This window comes from Platichthys flesus, chromosome 10 (genome assembly GCF_949316205.1).
Source record: "Platichthys flesus chromosome 10, fPlaFle2.1, whole genome shotgun sequence".
NCBI classification, from domain to species: Eukaryota; Metazoa; Chordata; class Actinopteri; order Pleuronectiformes; family Pleuronectidae; genus Platichthys; species Platichthys flesus.
The window spans coordinates 15,541,103-15,562,953 of record NC_084954.1 but is presented as its reverse complement, the minus strand read 5'-3'; the positions used below and the strand labels follow the sequence as shown (position 1 = coordinate 15,562,953).

The 21,851-nt window shown below is 42.9% G+C and overlaps 1 protein-coding gene across 1 annotated transcript in view; it reads right to left on the bottom strand.

Moving 5' to 3' along the window:
• Window positions 1–396: 396 nt before the first annotated feature.
• Window positions 397–21,851, bottom strand: part of eml5 (EMAP like 5) — a 40,890-nt gene continuing 19,435 nt past the window's right edge. The window contains exons 9-43 of the mRNA XM_062397966.1: window positions 21,497–21,753; window positions 21,152–21,364; window positions 20,883–21,050; window positions 18,946–19,052; window positions 18,741–18,859; window positions 18,182–18,368; window positions 17,922–18,027; window positions 17,424–17,517; window positions 15,353–15,453; window positions 15,068–15,261; window positions 14,396–14,507; window positions 14,079–14,206; window positions 13,179–13,320; window positions 12,910–13,062; window positions 11,328–11,459; window positions 11,130–11,218; window positions 9,773–9,949; window positions 9,444–9,645; window positions 9,236–9,362; window positions 8,801–8,815; window positions 6,790–6,868; window positions 6,401–6,530; window positions 6,193–6,291; window positions 5,829–5,849; window positions 5,305–5,478; window positions 5,001–5,209; window positions 4,601–4,758; window positions 4,181–4,295; window positions 3,894–4,082; window positions 3,606–3,778; window positions 3,009–3,171; window positions 2,820–2,923; window positions 2,580–2,733; window positions 2,184–2,284; window positions 397–1,825 (exon numbers count right to left, since the gene is read on the bottom strand). Coding sequence (XP_062253950.1) covers window positions 1,789–1,825; window positions 2,184–2,284; window positions 2,580–2,733; window positions 2,820–2,923; window positions 3,009–3,171; window positions 3,606–3,778; window positions 3,894–4,082; window positions 4,181–4,295; window positions 4,601–4,758; window positions 5,001–5,209; window positions 5,305–5,478; window positions 5,829–5,849; window positions 6,193–6,291; window positions 6,401–6,530; window positions 6,790–6,868; window positions 8,801–8,815; window positions 9,236–9,362; window positions 9,444–9,645; window positions 9,773–9,949; window positions 11,130–11,218; window positions 11,328–11,459; window positions 12,910–13,062; window positions 13,179–13,320; window positions 14,079–14,206; window positions 14,396–14,507; window positions 15,068–15,261; window positions 15,353–15,453; window positions 17,424–17,517; window positions 17,922–18,027; window positions 18,182–18,368; window positions 18,741–18,859; window positions 18,946–19,052; window positions 20,883–21,050; window positions 21,152–21,364; window positions 21,497–21,753 — 4,729 coding nt within the window. The 3' untranslated portion in view covers window positions 397–1,788. The remainder of the gene's footprint in view (window positions 1,826–2,183; window positions 2,285–2,579; window positions 2,734–2,819; window positions 2,924–3,008; window positions 3,172–3,605; window positions 3,779–3,893; window positions 4,083–4,180; window positions 4,296–4,600; window positions 4,759–5,000; window positions 5,210–5,304; window positions 5,479–5,828; window positions 5,850–6,192; window positions 6,292–6,400; window positions 6,531–6,789; window positions 6,869–8,800; window positions 8,816–9,235; window positions 9,363–9,443; window positions 9,646–9,772; window positions 9,950–11,129; window positions 11,219–11,327; window positions 11,460–12,909; window positions 13,063–13,178; window positions 13,321–14,078; window positions 14,207–14,395; window positions 14,508–15,067; window positions 15,262–15,352; window positions 15,454–17,423; window positions 17,518–17,921; window positions 18,028–18,181; window positions 18,369–18,740; window positions 18,860–18,945; window positions 19,053–20,882; window positions 21,051–21,151; window positions 21,365–21,496; window positions 21,754–21,851) is intronic.

Below are 21,851 nucleotides of genomic sequence, written 5' to 3'. Positions count from 1 at the left end.
CCGTTCTAGTTTCAAGTAGGTCTCACATGATGCTCGGACTCCATCCTGACATCATCAGTGTGATGAAAGAGCAGCAAGGAACTCTGTATTCCTTTATAAGTGATAAAGGATAAGCTTAAGCACCGCTGGTTTGAATACATTGGTTCCTCAGCATTATGAATCAATACTTCTGCTGAGGATGTTGTTTTCACACTTGCGGATTCTTCTTCACTTTCTTTAACATTTAGATTGGATCTAGCCGCGTTTTTAAAAATGTTATTATATCAGGGGTCCCCACAGAGGGACGCACTCTTAGAGAAGTTTTCTAGTTTTATTCTATATTTCGGATGTTTTTACTCAGTAAACATTCTGTTAAGTTATCCTTACTCACTTGGCGTAAAAAGTATGAGCAAAGCGTCTCTTTTAAAAGTACTTTATTCTCTGTACACCGGTTCTGTTCATCCGTCAAGTGCACAGGTAATGGGGAACCAACTGACAACACACGTGATACAAACAGATACCGTAACACCTCTAATAAACGGGCAAAACAATGAGAAGAGCGTTCTCTGACACCCCCACTCGCTCTTATCTTATAAGGTTGCATGAAAACAAAAGTAACAAAATATTGTATCCTTGATACTTAAAGAAACAAAATAATTCAGACAAAGCTCAAGTTCATGGTTGCCTTTTTTATTAAAGTGGATTTTAAGAAACATCTCACAAAAAATATACAAAAAGAATATCTACAAATGATATTTACACTGGAGTAATGTAAATCAAAATATGCAGCAACTTTTTTTTCATAGTGTTAATACAGGGAGCAAATGTTTTTGCACTTTTCATATTTTTCTCTGATAAAACATTCCATTTGAGCAATATATCTGCTTACACACAAAACACTGACTTACTGTCACACCATTCATATTCAGGAAAATGCCACGATAATACATCATACAGCAGCAGCACACTGAAAAGTGACTGAAGGAATCGCAACTGTGCATTAAAACGTAATTTCCTTTTCTTATTCTTTTTTTTTTTTTTTTTTACAACTGTTCTTTTTGTTTTCTGAGGATTTTGGTTAGGACGGATTGTCTTCCAGGAAGCCATGCACACCCGGGAACCACAAACGGGCACGAATGAGGGGAAACACTGTCGAGGGAGGTCCGAGGTCAACCAGTCAACAACACAGCCACATGAACCAACAATGAACCGTCAGGGTAACACAGTGACCAGGTCAGGTGTACAGTGCATAGTATGCTTTGGCATGCTGACATCCAGAACGTAACAGTGGATGTTACATTCAGGTGGAAGGCCACAGGATTTGGAATCACCAGTAAAAATAGAACAAACCAACCAAACGACTACATGATTCAAAAAAGTAAACTACAAAAACAGTCCAAACCCTCTTAAATTGAACACTCAAATTAAGGCTAATTCAGCTTGCTACATGTTATTAAAAAAAAAAATGGCATTGTCAGTAACACAAGTTCACAGGCCTGTGGGACACAGATTCTCTCATTCTGAAAAAAAATGAGATGCTGTGTTTTTTTTACTCAGTGATGATGCGATACTGTCGGAGCAGTATCCGCCTGTGTTCACACTTGGGACTGATGCTATGATGAAAATGAGCCTCGCACATTTGCATGCACCAAGTTTTGAGGCAGTGATTCGAATCACCGCTTGTCCTCATTTACAAGCTGCCACGTCTGTCCTCCTTTTTCTTCAAGCGGCTCCTCTTTGCTGATTCTCTTCCTCTGGAGAGCCGTGCTGAGAGAAGCTCTCTGAGGCCGGAGGGTCCAGGCGTGGTCCTCAGTGAGGGGCGTGGACACACCTCCACACAAAGAGGCTACAGGGGACATAACAAAGGGGAAGATGGATCTCTCAATATTTGATAGTTATCTCCTTTGAAGTTTTTATTTGGATCCCAAGTCCATGGGCAGGACCGGGGGGGGGGGGCAGGGGTGCGGCACTGGCCCCTGCTTAAATCTGATTGGCCCGTATCCTGTCAGAATTTTTTTTTTTGTCACTTATTAACAATACTAACAATAAATATGACAATATTATGCAGAACTAACAGTTAAAGATGTATGACTTAATTGGCACCATACTGAATCATGAATCGTTTGGACATATATTGGCCCCTCTGTGTAAATTCTGGCCCCTAATTTAGGAAAATCTTAGCTCCACCGCTGCCTCTCTCCTACCTTCTGTCATCTCCTCCGGCGCTGACGACAAAGCGATCTCCGCTGGTGAAGCGCACGTTTGTCAGGTGAGCGGAGTGGCCCAGAAAGCGTTTGTGTTTGGCCTAAAGAAAAAACACACATCGTGTAACATATAATATTACTGTGTATTATAAAGAGTTTGTAAATATTTCTGTATGAGTGTAGCATCTTAAAAATTATGCTGATGGATTGTAGAAAAATCTATCACAGTGCCTTTTTATTTAACCATCTTAAATTGTTGAATCTACACTTAAAGATCTCAGCTGAGAAAGTTGAAGAGTGAAATATTTTCGTCAGACAAACATGTCAGTGTTCTTAGAAATCAAAACAGTGACGAAAACAAATCCGCTAATACTAATATTGCGTAGTCACACTTACAAACTTCTCTGGACATGGAAAGTCAAACAGCTTCACCATTCCAAAGTCGTCGCCTGTGGTCACATTAAGGCCTGAGTGGGAAACACAGGCACAGGTGACGTCTGCTTTGTCCGTGTTACGGGACCAAATCCCAACAACCTCGTCCCCCAGGATACTGGAGACAGAGAGAGTAATGCTCTTTAAGACTTTTTACACATGTAGTACTGATGGTTTTATCAGTCTCATAAGAGTGCCCCTCACCTCGTCCAGGAGGCCCAGGTAATCCTGTCGATGTGGGACTGCTCTGTGACCGGTTTCCCAGAGGGCACCTCGTACACCAGTCGCTTATAAGTACCTGTAGAAATCTGAGTCAAAAACACATTGGAGGTCAGAGGTGAAACAGCCAATGACTGAAAGCTGACGGGGAGCTCTGAGGTTTCCGATCCATACCTGGATGGAGTTGCTGTCCGCGGCGAAGTCCATCTGCATGACGAAGCTGGGGATGTCCCTGCAGCAGTTGATGCGGTTCAGCTGGGGGCCGAGCGTCAGGTCGTAGAAGTCGACGGCGTTCTCATTGGAGCCGACGGCCAAGTAACGAGAGTTTGGACTGAACCTGCAAGAGACACATGCAGAGTTCCCAGTGACTGTGTTCTCTCAGAAACAAATTTTCCTGTACAGACGAGGGTTTGACACAGTTTTAGTTTCAGGATTCCTGAAATTGTGATTGATGCTCTTACATTTGAAATCTAACAAACAAGTAAATACAAGTTATCTTAGCCCAGCGATAATGCAGGTTGGATACACAATTATTTACACAAAACAAGCATTGTTTGAATTGTGTGTTTTCACTGGGATACATATGGGGCTCAACTTGTCAGTGTTCACTGGGCCACGATGTCTTTTATCTCCAGACTACATTAAAAAGCTTTTTCTTGCGTCTTTATACATGTGCTCTGGATTCTATTCACATTGTGTTGGTATTTTTTACATCAGAAAACACAGCTGTCAGTTACATTTTTTTTTTTTTAAATAACCATCGATACATACCTGATATCCTGGATAGGGGAGCGCCGATCCCTTTTCTTGCCCCAGATTTTGAGTGAGGCCACCAGCAGGATGATGAACTCTCCATTTTTCATGCCGATGGCCACCATGTCCCCCTCAGGACTGTAGCTGATGGTGTGTGCCGGGTGGCCCAGGTTCACCTTATTCAGCATCTTCTGTTAACCCACAAGGAAACACAAGATAATAATAAAAAAAAAAAAAAACATCATCAAATTTCCACCACACGGCCGAGTGAAATTAAATATGTAAGCGATAGGTTGACTGTCTGACCTTCTCAGGGATGTCCCACAGGCGAACAGTGCCGTCCTCCGCAGCGGACAGAAACACATCCCTGGAAGGATGCGTGGCCAAGCCCCAGATCGGCCCGTCCATGTGGCCGTTCACCAAGATGTTGCACGCTGCGTTCTTCTCCCCTACCTCAATGATCTCTGCGTTTCTGGTGCCCACCAGGATTTTACCCTGATGCAGCACAGAGGGAAGACGAAGCACGTCAAAATCCAGATGCTGATGCAGCGCACAGATTCACAGACACTGAGGAGCATATTATCTGTAAATACCTTCCCTCTGCATACAGAGCGAACACAGTCTATGATCTGTCCAGTTTCTAATCGAAAGGCTCTGCAGCGTTTCAGCTCCTGGTCCCAGAGCTTTAGAGCTCCTCCTTCTTTTGACCTGTGGAGGAAAACATCTGTTTCACCCACGAACTGAGGAATACTCCATGTGATTCATACGCTAACTTTACTGTAAACAGGATGTGGCTGGTTTGAAAAATACCGTGTATCACATGATGTAGAGATACAGTACATCTTTTTTTCTCATGTATTTTTAATCTTAGGAGTAATTTGGATAAATAGATGACCAAATGACGATCATGTAGAATAAACTCCACTGCTTCTCTCCACCATTAAGCCAGTATGTGAGTAGTGTTGTTTACAGATGTGAGCTCAAGTGAACCAATCAAAACCAACAGCACTCACGGTCTTTCTTTGCCTCCGGTGACGATGAGGCCGTCTCTCAGTGTGGTGTACATGGTGAACACTGGGCCCGTGTGAGCTTTGGCCACTATTCTTACTAGAATGTGTTCCTTCCACACACACACATCCCCACTTATGGTACCTGTAAATGTCAAGTTATTCTGAAAAGAAAACAAATCTGCACTAATCTAGTGGCCTATAGAGAGCAGAGCGGGCAGTGCAACAATTCACAGCACAGTCAAGCAGAAAGTTTGAGATAAGATGTTAAATGTCTATAGATTTATATCAAGAGGTAAAATGTCATGTGCAGTGAGAACAAGCAGCAAGTGAAAGACTTAACAAACATGTTTCTCTTGTGAGATTAATTAGTTGTTGTTATATTATAATGGTGTAAATGACTTACAGCTCCAAATGCTACAGAGAGCATGGTCTGCATCCGGGCGTCCTCTATGGTGCTCAGCACTCCTTTCTTACTGAGCAGAGCTCGACCAGCCAAGGTCCAGAAACGCACGTGCTTGATCCCCACCGACACAAAGTGCGTGTCCGAGTCCGGCCTGAACTCAGCCACGAAGATCCTCTGGGTGTGACCTATCCGGCTGGCCACTTTGGCACCTGGGAAACAAAGCAGAGGGGGATGAAAGTGTGACCTCTTCCCCCCTTCCGTCATCCCGCGAAGCTGGAAGAAGGATCATCGGTTTTTTTTTTACCTTCCTGCCACTTCCAGATGGTGACGGTGTGTTCAGGGTCCAGGCCTGCAGACAGCAGGAGTTTTCCCGTGGCACTGAAGCTGACGGAACACACGCCGCCCGAGTGGAAACAACGTAACACCGATAGCGTTTGTTTGGTCATGGCGTCCCAAACATGAATAGATGGAGAAGTGGCTGTCGGGGAAAAAAAACAAAGAGATGATCACCTCAGCAAAGGTTCAATTAAGATGTATGGTTTGATCTATTCCCAAAGTAAAATCCCACATTAGAACAAAAACTGAATGCAAACTAAAATGGTAAATGTTTAAGAGTTGAGACATATATTTGTATAGAATTACATTGTATTTTTCATGATCAAATATTGGAAATTTAGAATAAAGCAAGTTTGCATTTGGGAAGACATGTCAAAAGTCAGAAGACCACTAGATGGCCCTAGACTTTAAGAATACAGGTGAGATTACCTTTGAGTCAAAAACACCAGGCCTCTTACTTTTTTATGAAGATTAATTTTGTTCTGTCCTTACCTGACATGTCACCAGTATCACCTGAAATAAAGGAAAATCTGATTAATAAACAAGGCAGACATATTACCTGTACATTTTTTAGACTTACATTTTCTGCTACGCCGTTTCTCCAGCAACTTCCAGTAAGATTTGTAGTCACAACTATGAGTTTTCTATAGAAATTGCAGCATACAAGAACTACCCTACAACTATACACATGTGCAAAAAAGATCATTTTGCTCATTAGTTGCTTTTTATTACAGATACGCTTGTAGAGGGGGGTTCAGGCCACAGTGGTGTACTATGTTCCCACCGCACGTCGACTACAAGGAGAAGAGGAATGAGGCGGCTGTTGACACAGGAAGTCAACTTTCCACAGACATACCTACTTGGCCAGTCGCCACCACGTTGGGGAATTTGGGATGTTGATTGATCGTCAGGCACAGAATGTCGTCACTGTGTTCTATGTAGAAACTTTGGCAGGCTGGTAGAAAAAGAACACACACACAAACAGAGGAGCACAGTTTACGTTACGTTTGCTTTCAGGAACGACTGACACTATTGGCACGGCTTCTGTACAGTCCTCTACTCACAGGTCGTCAAGTTGAGCACGATGCCAATTGAGGCCGTGTGGTAAATGATGTCCGCCCCGTCATTCAGGTAGTGCACGTTGTTGCGGCAGTCATTTCCACGGTAACCAAAAACCAGGTCCAGCACCAGGTCCTGCGGGAGAGTACCAGAAAGTCACAAAGGTCAACGGCATGACAACGAAGATGTTTACCGAGCGAGCTGGACGGAGAGCACGTTATGATTGGATCACAGAGGCATCGGAGTCCCCCGAGAGGCCGTCTGCACAGAGAACGAGCACAGCCGGAATAACCACATCAGAGATCACCTTCTGTTCCGTTTACATAGAGCTCATCAGCTGTATCATATCCCTCAGCCTGTTGTTTTCAGGGTGAGGATGGGACGTCCTTCTTACCTCAATCGGCCTCTTCTTTTTGCCGACGTTGTTGGTCTGCAGCTTCTCCGGCTGCGGCAGCGCTCGGCTGACAGGAGGCCTGAAACAGAGAGCTGGGATAAGAGGGCGGCTGAGGGGCTGCTTATCAGACTGATAATTATAATGATGATTAGGATAATAATGATATGACACTTTTTGGCAATGAGCCTGTTCTACAGAACATTTCATGAGTATTTGCAAACAAACCGACAAAGACGCTGGTTTTATCTCTTGATCTAAGAAATCCTTTTTTTCTGAAATAACAGGATTTTCAAGGTGGAATAAATTCAAGAAAAAAAATCAAAGCTTCTTGCATCACACAGACTCTGTAACAGTGAAGCAATGAAAGATTGAATCAGGTAACAGAAAAACCAATGGATAAAGGATGGAGGCAAAGGTAAAGGTTGGAGCCCGACCGATGTGAATTTTATGGGAGTATAAAATTTCTAATACTGATATATTGGCTGATTTACAATCTTTTTATCAAACCCTTATGACAAAGATACATAACTGCAGCTTGACATTTTATAGTTTATCCATAATCTTAACTTTGTAGAAGTCTTGAAGATAAATGCTCATCTTTTCTCTATTGTTTATTCTCTTAAATAACAGTGATTATATGAGCACATATTGGAAAACATCAACACAGTCATGCTTTATCTTGAAAGGCTCCTATCCGCTGATTTATTGGGAAGTTATAAATAGGTCGGACTCTAATAAAAATCTATGTAAAGTGACTTATGAAATATCACAATGGCATTATCGATTTCTGCTGCTTTCTCCGTTTCCACACATCTTCAGTCAGTCAAATATACGTTAAAAACACAAGGATATGAAAATCAATTAATAATGAGACGATTAGGAAAAACACTCAAGCGTCTATACAGGCAAAGACATAATAGTCGACGTCCTTCCACAAATATCCACATAAGGAAAAACAGAGGATCAACTCATTCAGTGTCTTACCTTGACCCTCTTCATGGCAGCAATAGAAAAGAAAAAACAAGAATTAGAAAAAAAGCGTTTTCCCACAGCGCTCACTGCTGCCTGCTGGACACACGCAACACAACAGCACAGCCGCTGAGGACACAAAATACAGGAGTCAGCACCAGCGTGTAGCCATGACAACCAAAGTCCATTTCTATGACAACTGCGGCCCAGAAGATGCGTGGATGTCTGCATCGCTGTCAAAAAAATCTTATCTGGAAAACCAATCGGATAAATCAATAAACCTGAGCCACAAACTCATTGTAACAAAGGAAAGAACTGATAAGGTGTGTAAATGGTTTTTGAGATAAGCCAGAAGAACTGCACCTCCTTAAAAAGGCCTTTTTTAAAGAGAATATCTCAGGGTGTTTAAATTTCCAATTTTCCCTCTGGTTTGATGTGTGAAGTTAAAACGTGACCCACTTTAATCAACCTATTTCCCTGGAGTAAGTGATTATTATAAACACTTCTGGTACAACTCACTGCTTAAGTGGACACTGAAGTAAATTAAAGCCATGCTCTACTTTATAAATTTAAATTTAGAGTTCAATTTGTCCTGCCAGTCAGAACTGACACCGAACCTGTGATTCGATTTATGTAGGGGGGAAAAATCCAAGACTTAACAAAGGACACTATGATTTTCATCGACATCAGGTATTTCTCTAAATATGTCCTAGACGTGAATTCAATTAAAATGTTTGAGTTAATTTAAACACATTTTAAATTTGATTTGCTGTATCTGCCTCATGCTTCTAAGTCGTTCTAGCTTAGATTTAAGATGGACAACTGGGCGGATACCCATCTGTAGTGATCCAACCACCACCACACATTGAATCCTCACGTCACTTAAAAGTTCCCTCAGGTTTGAAGTCTTGATTGTTATTCATTTATTTCCACTATGTCACCACCACGTTTATGCTCACCAATGCACAACTAACTACAGGTACAGCCAACCGACGCGCTATATCTTCAGTGCAAAATCAACATAATTAACACCAAAGCTTACCTGACCACCCCTTGTCTTCATGTGGAAGTAAAGAAGGAAGCAGGATAGTGAGAGATGGACAGGAAAGAAGAAAAGCAAAGAATGTTGTGTTATTTCAAAAGAACAGGGAGAGGGCGAGAGAGGAGAGAATAGATACACTGCCGGTCAAAAGTTCTGAAGCACCTCCATAAGTACCTGTTACTGAATATTAGATATAGTTTAAGTGTCTACGTTTGTTAATTTAAAATTGGTTAAACTGAATAAATGAATCAATTACTAAATAAAAAAAACATTGGTGTGTCTTAAACTTTTGACTGGCAGTGTATGTTGACTGAAAAAGGCAGTAGTGGCTTTATTTTGAAAGCGGTGGCCTTATAACTTGTACTATGACTGGCTGAAGCTCAACAGTCTCAGCAGGTGTAAATCAATACTCCTCATTTCACAGCTGTGAAATACCTTTCATCCACAGAGGGCTCCTTCAGCTGCAAGTGGGGTTTCACACCGGTCATGGGTCGCATGTTGCTGGATAAGGCCTTGATGGTGTAGGTGATCTCGTTCTCTCTCGTCACGTCGCTGTCATAACCTGACGAGAGACGGGAACTTCTCAAGCAACAGAAACTCAAATAAAAAAAGAGAAAAAAAGAGAAAGAAAGTGGCCTCTCACCTCCGTCATCCTCACTCTCGATGTCCGACTCCTCGCTGTCGCACTGTTTGAATTCCCGGTGGCCCTCGGGCTCATGGGCCCAGATCATGAGGCATGTGTCCCCCCCGCCCACTGTCACCAAGAGGCTGTCGTCATGGGTCCACCGCACGTTGGTGACGTGAGCGCTGTGGGCCACATAGCGCTTGAACTTTGCGTACTTCCCCTGCAGCAAAAGGACAACGTTTATGTAACACACAAATTAACATATCATTTGCATAGACCTTGGAGCCTTGAGTCACGAGACGTTCAAACCAGATTGTACCAAGAAACGCGGCCCGTCTGTGACTCACCTTGACAGGGTATCTGAAGAGCTTGACGTATCCCAAATCATCTCCTGTGGCCAGCACCTTCCTGTCGTTACTAAGGCAGGCGGCGGTAACCTCTGTGACCTCACTGATCACAGGCCAGATTCCCTCAACTGACGTTCCCAGGACGCAGGTCCATGTGCTCCAGTCAATCTTCTCCACCTGAAAAAAAAGTCAGTAAGTGGTCAGTAACACAAGGGCAACAAAATAGAACGTGCCAATTTAAGAAATGCTGTCAGACTAAAAAGAGAGCTGTAATAATGGCGAATATGTTATACTGAAGTCTAATCTGTAAAAACTGAAAAACAGCGAATTGAGAGAGGCCAACACTGGAGTAGCTACTCTCTGTAAACAAAGGGGAAGGAGTGAATGCTAAGCTAAGCAGCTGCTACCTCAGCTTTATATCCAGCATACAGATATCAGAAAGGTATCAATCTTCAAGTCTGACATTACGCAAGAAAGAATTGAAGAGTGAATGTGAAGAAAGATTTTTCACAAATATAATAAACATTTAAAAGGAGACCTATTATGCTCATATTCAGGTTCATAGTTTCAATTTGTGTTATTATTTGAAAATATTTACATGCTCCTGTCTCTTTAAGACCCCCTCCCAATAAAGGCCCATGTGCTCTGATTGGCCAGCTGGCTCACTCTGTTGTTGGTCAACAGCTTCCACCACGTAAAGGAAATTACTAATTTACCTGGCTTTGTATGGAGGGGTGCCAGACTAGCCACTCTGTGTATATTATGCAAACATAGGGCATTGTGATGTCACATGATGAATAGTAAAGTTGTGTTTTATCGTTATCGTAATTGAGAATGTTTCAGGACATCTATCCTCTCATAGAGTCCAGACAGTGTGCTGAGACGGCCACATTACAAATCTACAGTATTAGAAAATTAAACAGGGCCAAGAACAGAATGCTGTCTCAGCCTGTTAGTGACGATCCTGTGATCAAGAGCACAAGAGATGAGGGTACGAAATGGGACGGAAAGAGGAAAGTGAACGCATCACGATGAGTTGAGGCGGATGTGCAGAGGTAATTGTGGACATCTGAGGGGCCAGAGAGCCTCGACTCAGCAGCATCTATCATCTCTGGCCCTTATTTACTTAATGCTCTGCTTTGTGCCAGGCAAGTTGTCCAAACGTCTCACTGCATTCAAAGGATTCGCAACACCATCTCCCATCCACCACCGAAATTAGAATGAAACTCATGAAAAGTGGGCCGTGTTAATGCTTCACTGCCCTTCACCGTGCCTCCTCTGCTCCGGGGGGGGGGGGTAAATGTGGGCCAGCGGCACCATAACAATGGCTGCTCTTGTGCCTATTCTGCCGGCTTACCTCGGTAGACGGAATGGTCTGCTTCTTGCCACGGGGAGCTTCGAAAAAAAACTGCTCCTTAGCACCTGTGTTGACCTGAAGTAGTTTTCCTGCGGAGTGAAGAGGCCCAGAGGGTTGTGGTGGTTTTATGAGAGACATTTGGAAAGCAAAAGGCTCCAAGGGCATTTTATTCGTTAGTATTTAAGGAAGCGAGTCTACCTCTCTTGTCCCAGTCCAGATGGGTAATGTAGTTGAGGCATCCTTTGCAGACTCCGACCCTTTTGCTGTTCATCACATTGTAAATATCCACAAACGTGTCTCCTGATGCTACCGCAAGATATTTCCCAGTACCTGAGACGACAAGAGAAAGACACGCGTTAGTCGTTTACACACAATCTTAAACCAGGGATCAGCAGAACTGAATCTTTTTAACCGAGTCTGTTTGTCAGTTGGCTTTTTCTGGGGCCACGCAGAGACTGTATATGAAGAAGGACGACATGACAGCTCCCAAGAAGTGTCTTAATCCCTCACCGGTGGATGGCTGCAGTACAGGTCATAATCCTGCCTCCTCTATGTTTGTGTATGGGAGAGGGATCAAACTTAAAGGTCAAAGTAAATTTTCAAATAGTTAAAATATTTCTGTCATTTAAGGTAGTTCCAAACACACTGATGTACACGTGACACAGAAGCCACAGCCAGAACACACACCAGGCTAGCCAGCTTCCTCTGCCTCCACTTTCACGTTAACATGATTTGATTGGCTAGCCCCTGTGTTTGTTTTTGAATTTGAATTGGTGGGACCTCGATACCACAGTTTCCTTCTTCAATCATTAATATGCAGACTCATACAAACGCACAAGATGCCGTTCGTATAGAGGATATTTTTAAACAGACATTCATGGTACCCAGAAGGTGAATGTGTACTGTCTGTTGTAATCCTCTGTCTTTCGTTGCAGCTCCAAAATTTTTACTATCTCGTCAAATGTCTCACCATCTACTGGTTCCACTGACAAATGATTCTACACAGTTGTTAACGGCCACCAGACAGTATTTCCAAATGACTATGGTGAACCCCCTGCCCTTTTCCTCTAGTACAGGCAACAACATCATGTCAGCGCTGTTATTTTTAGCATAGGCCTAATAACAGCAAATATATGGGAACTTGATGGCATTGAAAACAAAGCAAATGGTTCAGAAACTGCATTCTGCCACTCCAGCTGCCTTTGTTTGTGCTCTTATGCATCAAGAGCCTCTATCATTGAATCCATATTAATCCAATGTCCATATTAATCCAATGTCATATTAAGCATGTTTTTCACTCTCTAGTGCTCAGCATTTACACTTGTTTCTACTGGCTTGTTTAAAAAGCTCTTTTACACACGTTTACCAAAGACAGATTTTATCTTTTTATAGAAAATAAGATATTTAAACAGTGTACAAGCCAAGTGTCCGGCAGTGATTTAAGTCTAGCATTAAGACTGTGAGGGATTGAAGAATGTTGGGTAACAGGATCCCTTGCACTGTGTCAGGGAGTTTAGTTTCCTGCTCTCACTTTGTCTCTCCCCACTGTTTCTCGTTCCTCTCTTGCTGTCTTGCTGTCTGGCCTTGCCACAGAAAGCCATTAATTTGGGTCAGGCCTGCAGCAATATCTCCCTGACTTACACCGGGGGGGGGGGGGGGGGCATGTTTACCTGCTGAACAGCATCCCACATAAACTCAGAAGCTTTGAAGGGCACATTGGCACAGAAGCCTGTTTGGTTCTTGGGACAGGATTAGAATTTTTGAGTTTTGAAGCACAGACCTGGAGAGAATCTGATATCAGAAATGACGTCTTTGCGGTGGTGGAAGGACACCAGGTCCTCCAGGGTGTCGGCGTTCACGATGAGGAAGCTGCCGTCGTTGAGGCCCACCGCCAAGGCTTTGCCGTCAGGGGAGAAGCAGCAGCAGCGGCCGCCTGCGGAGAACAAGGAGTTAATGTCCTGGTACCCCTGCACTTCCTGTCAGGCTGAACAGATTTGAACGGATAAAGAAAAAATATGCTCATATGGTCGTGATGCAGCTGTGACTCACCTTTCCTGAGCTTGCGCACAGCCAGCATGCAGTGACTGGGTGAGAGGTCCCATATGCGCAGGGTTTTGTCATCGCTGACGGTGGCACAGAGCGGGAGATGGGGATGAGTGGCCAGGCCCCACACCTCACCCTCCATGTGGCCCTGCAGACACATTAAACCCAAGGATAATCAATTTAGAGCTGGACAACTCACAAAGGGATAAAAGCATAACGTGATTAATGGTTCTAGTTAAATAAGTTTCGTAGTTTTAATAGTCACATATTATATACACCAGAGTTTACTCATTGTATATTTATTTAATAGTAATAATAATAATAACTTGTATTTAATATTTTGACTAATGAACTATAATTGTATTCCTTATTTTTTTTGTAGACCCCCTTAGTTACAGGGCAACAAATGATGCTGTCCACTTACTCTATTTCTTTTCTTGTTTTCTTATGTGTATATCTACAGCTTTCTTATGTGTATATCTTCACTGTATCTCTTACAATGATTATCACAGAATAAAGAAACATTCTACAGTAAATGCACATTTAAGGCAATATATAAATGATATAATCTGGCTTTCTAATAAACCAAGCTCTGTTTAAGCAGCACAATGACATTCTCCTCCTTTGTGATAGCAGCCGTCCAGCTGAGCCTGTTGTAACAAACTAAACATATGAACCTCACACTGTATCTTCACTATCTTCCTCATTGGTAACAGTATTCTCTCATGACAAACTTGATTCATGGATTTTCCTGAGGATGCCAGCATATTGAGCCTGTTACTATACAACAGATGAATGTGGACATCCTTTGGTTCTCGTCTCTCATCAATTGATCCTCTCCATCAGAACGTGATTGTATATTTCTAAGCAATTGTGTCTCCCAAAGCTGCTTTTATCTTAACCTACCTGGACCAGCAGAGTGATGGGGCCACTCTTGTCCACCTCCAAGATCTCACCATTCTTGGTCCCCACCAGGATGTGGCCGTGGCCTAGAGATATGGCACGTATGGAGGGGTTGTCTTCCAACAGCAGCCCTGTCGAGTTAATAAATTACAGCCGTAAAGTCACAGACCTTAACTTGACCCGGTACGCAGGAAGCAATCTTCATTTCAGCTAAAAGCATTGAACGTTTAAATGGATTTGCATTGCATGTTCATGTCAGATCAATGAAAGCTGCTTCAAGGACGCAGGAGGAGCACCTAGAACAGGGTGACCTTTTTTACCTTTAGAGCCTGGAGCGAGAACGGCTCTCTTGATGGCGTAGGTCTTGAGACATCTCTCGAACGTGTCATCCCACAGAGCCACTATACCATCCTTTCCTCCAGTCACGAATCCCTGAAGAGACAGAATATCGACATATTTAAAGCTGCATTGATTTCTGCAGATTGGACACGTCACTTAGAGGAGTGTATTTCATTTCACATACAATTAACTACGATGGGGAGAAGTTAAACAAAAAGGTACGAGAGAAGAAAAATACATTTCAGTTCTAATTGAAACAACCGAATAAGATATATTTGTTTCTGTCACACTGATGTTAATTCCTCACAAACTAGGCCTTAACATTAAATGATATACATTGTATTATGTGCAACTTCGGGCCACGACGGGTGTCTCAAACAAAACAAAAAAAAGAAATTAGAAGGATGACCAAAATGTTACACTGAATAAGTTTCTCTGGATTTAAAAGTTGTTGATTAACATTTTAGATAAAGTAACAAAACAGGTCAGCAAAATATTTAATATATAACTTTGATATATAATGAGGGATGGTTACATATTATATCTTAACTCGTGTAACTGCAGAAATATTCGGCGAGATGCCGATGACATATTTACAGCAAGTGAATAAAATATTTGTTTTTCTGGTTCTCTGGTGGGGTTTTTTGTGATACCTTTTCCAGAGCGTGCATGCTGAAGACAGGGCCGTCATGAGCTTTCACAGTCTTCATCAGGAACATGTCCCTCCAGATGCAAATGTCCCCGGTGCATGTGCCTGAAAACACCATCTCCTCCGACCAGCCGTACACGGCACACATCATAGTTTCCGTCTTCCCCATGTTCCCCTTGCGCCCAATTAGGCCGCCACCTGAAGGGGAAGCACACAGTGGTGGGTGTCACAGCCATGCCAGATTCCTGCTTGTTAGAGGCGCTCCTCCCAAAAACAACAGGGGACTCACCAGCTTTATGCCAAAACTTCATGTGTTTCACCCCAGCTGTGATGAGCTTGTCAGGCAGGTAGGGGTTGATCTTGACGACGAAGATCTTGTCCTTGCTTCCCCTGAATAACAAGTTGCCGAGTTAAAATGCATGCATGGATGAACATATCACATTTGTCCCTTTTTTAATGAAACTATGTTTTTATGTTTCATCTGTTCTTACATCGGGGTCCTGAGAGAAGCAATATTCAACTTCAACGTTTCACAATTTGAGTGTCACATAAACCAGACGTTGTTATTTAAATAGGAAGATTATACTATGGATTTAAGCGACAATTCAAAAGCCAAAGTACACAAAGCAGCAGACATTGAGGACTAGAGAATGGTAAAATCTCAAATACATCTCAATTTTCTGTTTCTGCGTGATTACAACTATGCTGCTTTGCATAGGATTAAAATATAGCTGAATTATCTTACATAATATGTCCTCAATACACAAGTGGTTTGATCTAATGAAGTCGATATACTCCTTTATATCACAACAATATATCCAAGTGTGTGTGTAAATATATACACACACACACACACACACACTGATATATCAATATATCATATATATTACATATACCAGTCAGTATCTAAACTTTCTGCTCCACTACATTTTTACAATGATTACTTTTACATGTTCCCATCGTCTTTATATTCTCAAAAGTAATCAATGACAAGAGGGGAATTGGTCCACTGATCCAATCAGAGCAGGCAGGCAACATTAGACCCCGCCTCCTAAAACGAAGGACTCAGAAGAGGCCACCTCTATAATGACGTGATAGACTACTGCATTCAGGAATAGGCTACATTCGACAATAATAATACTTACTTAAGTATGTTTAAAAGCAAGTACTTACTTTAACTTAAGTAGAAATAATATAATACTTTGAATTGATTTAATTTTTTCTGTATGTGTTTGTACTTTTACTCAAGAACAATTTTGAGAACCTCCTCCTCTCCTGTAATAAACACACTCAATTTTAATATGACCAAATAAAACAGGAAACCTACTGAACAAGATCAAACTGACTCATATCCTCCAGCAAACTGAAAAAGTGAGCCTCCATCTTGTGGACTAAATCCTTTTGCTGCATAATTGTTCACTTACAATAATCACTTCTATGATCTGCCGTCTGAACAATTAGCAGGAACCTTAAGACGATACCTACAATGATAACGAGGTTTCAGCTCCCTATAACAAACAAACCAGAGGAAGAATCCAGCAAAGTGTAACTATCTTCTTGTTTTGTTTCCTTCTTTACACTTTATGAACATTAAGGATCAGTGGCTGGTCGTGCCTGATGCAGTGGACCGTGTCTGACACTTGACATCTCTAATCGTTGCCCTTTGTGCTGCCGCAGTAGTCTCCGTGAAGCTCCAGAAACATCGCACCCCTCTCCTCCCGCTCTCTTTCTTTCCCTTCGTTATTATATCTGCCAGCTCTCAATATCCTGACCCTACACCTTCTTTCCCGCCTCTCCTCCTCCCACCCGCTCCTCTCCTCGCCTCAGCCGAAGCTGAGACGTTGGCACAACTAGCCAGGCATCTTGTCAGGTCCCGTTTTCTGTCTGCCTGCTTCACTGCGCTGCCCACCAGGGTCTGCGAAGGAGAGATCAGTGCAGCTGTCCCTGAGCTACGGCGAGCGGCTGGCACACAACACATGGGAGAGCAACCTGCAAATGCACTGGCCTGAACTAGCAGGATTTCATTGTAGTAGATGCTAAATGTGAACATCAAGTAGGACGAGCAACAAAGCAAAAAGCAAAGGATATTTGGGGATGCAGATGTTTGCCAGTCAGATACTTTTGGGTCTTTTTTTGGTTTTTCAGGTGCATGAAATCTAAAAGATAATTCCTCTTCTTTTTTTTTCATCCTCCATCAATCAGGCTGTCAGCCGTGCACAGCAAAGTGGTTTCAATTTAACCCTCATCTGTAAATGTCCATATTTAAACTAAAAGGGACCAATTCATCTTAAGAAGAGATCATGGGAGAGCAACAGGACCCCCCCCCCCCCCCCTTACACCTGAAATACGACTGTACTAACCGCATGGCAGAGAGCTTCTCCCCCTTCCTCCAGTCCCACAGCACGATGGTGTGGTTGTCGTCCAGGCCCACCGAGGCCAGCCGCTTCCCGTCCGCTGTGGAGAGCAAGACGAAAAACCATTCAGCATGCTCTCGGTGAAGTTCGACTGTCAGCAACATGAAAGCAGCGTAGTGGGTTTGATCTGCGGCAGGTGATTCACCGACACTGACACACAGACCAACGGGCTGCGCCTGCCCGGGGCCAATTAAGGAACGTGAGATGAACAGCTCTGCCTTGATGCTGTCAGACTGCTGCGACTAAAATACTGCAGAAGCTTTTCTCAGTGCTGCTTGTAAATTGGGTGTCTTGTGACTTTGTCCATTTCTTTCATATGTGAAAGACGTATTTCTTTTAATCTTCCGTGAAAACAGGGTGTCAGGAAGCATTTGTGGCCGTTATATCGAATCTGTCTTGACAGGTGAAGTGAAAGCAAGCTGAGAAAGCCGAACTGGGTGTTACCGGAAAAGTCCAGAGCGCACACTCCGAGCTGGTGGAAACCCTTCAACACGGACATGGGTTTCAACATTTCAGTGTCCCACACGTGGATGGAGGAATCTCTGCCAACCTGAATAAACAAACAGATCAAAAGTTGAATTATTTAAATGCGAAAATTCTAATGCAATGAATGAAACAAGCAAGGCTCTCCCGACTCCAAGGAGCCACGAATCACACGCACATAAAAAGCCTCAATATTGTATGTTAGATGCGATGGCAGCTACCTGGCCTGTTGCTACAAAGTCCTTGAGGGGGTGTATAGCCAGACAGAGGATGTCATCATCGTGGCCCATGTAGAAACGCTGGGTATTCTGCTGCCTGTTGTACACAACCCCGACGGCAGCTACGTGGTACACGATCTCCCCGGCCTGCGTGTAGAACAGGTTGCTCCTGCAATCGTAGCCTCGGTAGCTGCAGAGAAAAAACACATGCTAGACATTAACGGGAGAGTTAAGGGAAATAAGACAATAAGGGCTTATTGGTAAAGTGAGATTTTAGAATATATTAGCTAATCAAAGTTTATTTTTCAGTCTTGTAATTTAAAATTCTTTCTATGATCCTAAATGGACTGTGTTTATATTGAGCCCCCCATTCACACACCCATTCATACAAAGAAGCACTTTTTCAAGCACAAACAACACATTCACATAATTTGGGGTTCAGTATCCGGGGAGACTTGGGCATGCGGACTGGACTGGAGGAGCTGGGGATCGACCCACCAATGTTCCGGTTAGTGGACAGCACTCTCGAGCCCCTCTTGACGCCCATGGTGTCACTACCTACCCATGGATAAAGTGCAGCTTCACCCTGCTCCCCGGCGCTCGCTCCCTCTTTTTCATGGCAGTTGCTCGATGCTTCTCTTTGCACTGCTCTTTGAGCTGAGGTAGATCTTCTTTATAAACCTGGACGCATAAAGAAAAGTGTTTTTCTGTATTGTCAAAAAAACCCGCTATACTTCAGATGTGACACGTTTCTTCTTGCCACAAACCTGTCGTCGATATGTCAGCTGCGTCTCCTGCTCGATTTCCGAGTCCATCTCAGGCACGTCTGACTGGTCAGAGTCCGACTCCTCGCTGTTCGAGTCGGCCAAGGACTCTGCAAGCAGAACCAAGGTTGAATCACAGCTCAGCAACAAAACCCCCCAGGGCCTCTTAAATCAGACAAGTGTCCCACTGCACACACACACACACACACACACACACACACACAGTGAAGACAATACACTACATCCTGTTTCAGCAGAAGAGAGGGTTGATCATGTAATAATACTTTGACATCTCCTATTCATCAGGCAGTCGTGCTTTACTGTGACATCGTGCAAGACAAATGTATAAAAATGCTGATGCGGCACAGCGAAGACATGCCAAGCCAAGGCAATAAGCAGAGCTGGCAGCTGAGGGCGGCTACTAAGAAGATCCATTAGGGAAATTAAAAGGAAAGGCAGTTAGTATATGTACTTTAATTTCACAAAGCACAGCTGCGCTCTGCCTCTGGAAAAAATATGACTCGGGAATGACAGCGCAATTATACTTTCCAAGCTTCGTTCACTTTATTAGATTTGTCTTAATTAATGTGATGGCAGCTCCTTTGTAGAGCTTTACAGAAATGATATGTTTTAAAGTATGGGAAGGGAACATTCTAGTACATTGCCCTGTGGTGGTTTAGCACATCCAGTTCACGAGGCCAGTGGGAGCAGTATGGGCCCACACGTTACATAACACTGAGCACCAGTCATACAAACCTTTATAGGTAACTAAGGAATGCTGTGACACATACTTTTTATTTAATGAATGTGACAACATCACAATTCCCGAAGACACAGAAATAGACAGATACTAATGACTAACTCTTGATACCTGGTATTATTTCTCACTTTAATTTGTGTATTTTTTTAATCTAAGATTCCAGTATTCATGCTACACAATGATCTCCTCCTGGCACAAACAGCAGAGCGGTATCATCACCTGACTTTCAGTAAGAAAGTCAGATGATTTATAATTGTATTTCCCTCATAAACCTGCTTCTTATAGGATGTTTCCTGCAACTTCTGTTCTGCATCACCTGAGTGGGAGATTGAGTAGACATCAGGATACACCACTTAGCCTAATCTGATAATGTCTTGTTGGCAAGACACTGATTTTTTAAAATAAGTAATCAGCCATGCGCTGGTGGTTCTGCCAAGTGGGGACCGGGGGGAGCTCCCTGTCTCACTCGCCAGGTGCCCCTGTGGTCACCTTATATTTTAAAGGTAGTTGGTCCGTTCACTGAAACTCAGCGGCCTGAACTCAGTGCACTGCCAGTAAACTGTCAACCTCTCATAAACATCAGCAGCTGAGCATCGTTGGAAACTGGCCTAACTGGCAGCTGCAAACACAGTTCAGATGAGGCCACCAGTCTAATGAGTAAGTAAATCATACATTTATAACTTAAAGTAAAAAAAAAAAAGTATCTACTCTACTCAGTAAACATTTCTTTCGATAGTGTCACACTGGTCTGTTTGTCAAAGTCATCCTTCAAATCTCCTCTTTAAACAAAAGGACTAGAAGAAATAACCATCAAGTACATGTAGATACGTAACTTCACGTAATGGGCTACTGGTATTAATCTATGTTCTTCAGATATAAATAACAGTATAACAATAACAGAGTTAACATCAGTTTACAATTGCTTAACTCTCACGTTGACACAGTTATCAACTAGCCTACATGCTAAAACTGGATATTCCAGTTTTAGCAATTTTTCAATTTAGTTATGTCTTTGGTTGCTGATGTCTTGGTTTTATGGTATGTGGTGTTCACTGCAATATTCCATTAATGAAACTATAACAAGGTAAAATGCAAATCCTAAAATTTTGAGTGGAATATAAAATCACACATCACAGTAAATATTTATATAAATAGTGGATGAGGGATGGTATAATCTCACCTTGCGGCGCTATATGCAGAGCTTCTTTAGACTTTCTCTCCGGAACAAACTTCCACTGGAACACGGAGTGATCAGCACCACCAATAGTTATCACCCACTGGTAGTCATGTGACCATCTAGCGTTGGTGATGTGGGCTGAATGACCTAAATACTTCTTACATTTTGCACCTAAAATGGAAAGAAAACATATCAGTAGCAGAAAAGATAATAATGTCAGATTTTCTGTATTTCTGCTTTATATAATGTTAAATACTTAGGGTTTTCTTTACCTTTTTTTATACATGGATATCGTAAAAGTTTGACTAATCCGTAGTCGTCGGCTGTCACTAAGACTTGATTGTTGAAGTTGGCATCCACAGAGTTGATGTCATTGATATCTGAGTACTTGGGCCATATCCCATTAACCTCGGGGCCCAACACGCACGTCCAGGACGCCCACTGAACCAGCTTCAGCTCTTCCCTGTTGGTCACCTCCTTCCCACCTCAACAGAGGAAAGACATATTTAATCTCACAAAGTAGCCCTGTAACAACACATTGGACCATAGACCCTTCTTTAGCATCAGTCCTGGAGTAAGACTCATTCAGCTGGTAACGTTGACGGCCTTGTACTTACTTGGCATCCTGTAGAAAAGCCTCCTGCCGCTGCCGTTGTTGGTCTGCAGGTATTTGCTGTCTGTGGACCAGTCCATGTGTGTAATGAAGCTGGTGGAGCCAATGCACTCGCCCACTTTCTTGTACCTCTGCACCACGCCGTAGATGTCCACTGAGTTATCATTGGAGCCGACAGCCAAGTGGCCGCCATCAGGAGAATACTTGAGCTCATGAATGGCCTCCTTCCTGTCCTTGATGTGAACCACCTCTGTCATGTCTCTGAAGAAAGGCAGAGAAACGCAGCCTGAACTGGGAGTTACAGTTGACACAATATAATGGAGCCTTTTCATTTTAGTGGGCAAATTTCCCATTGGCCC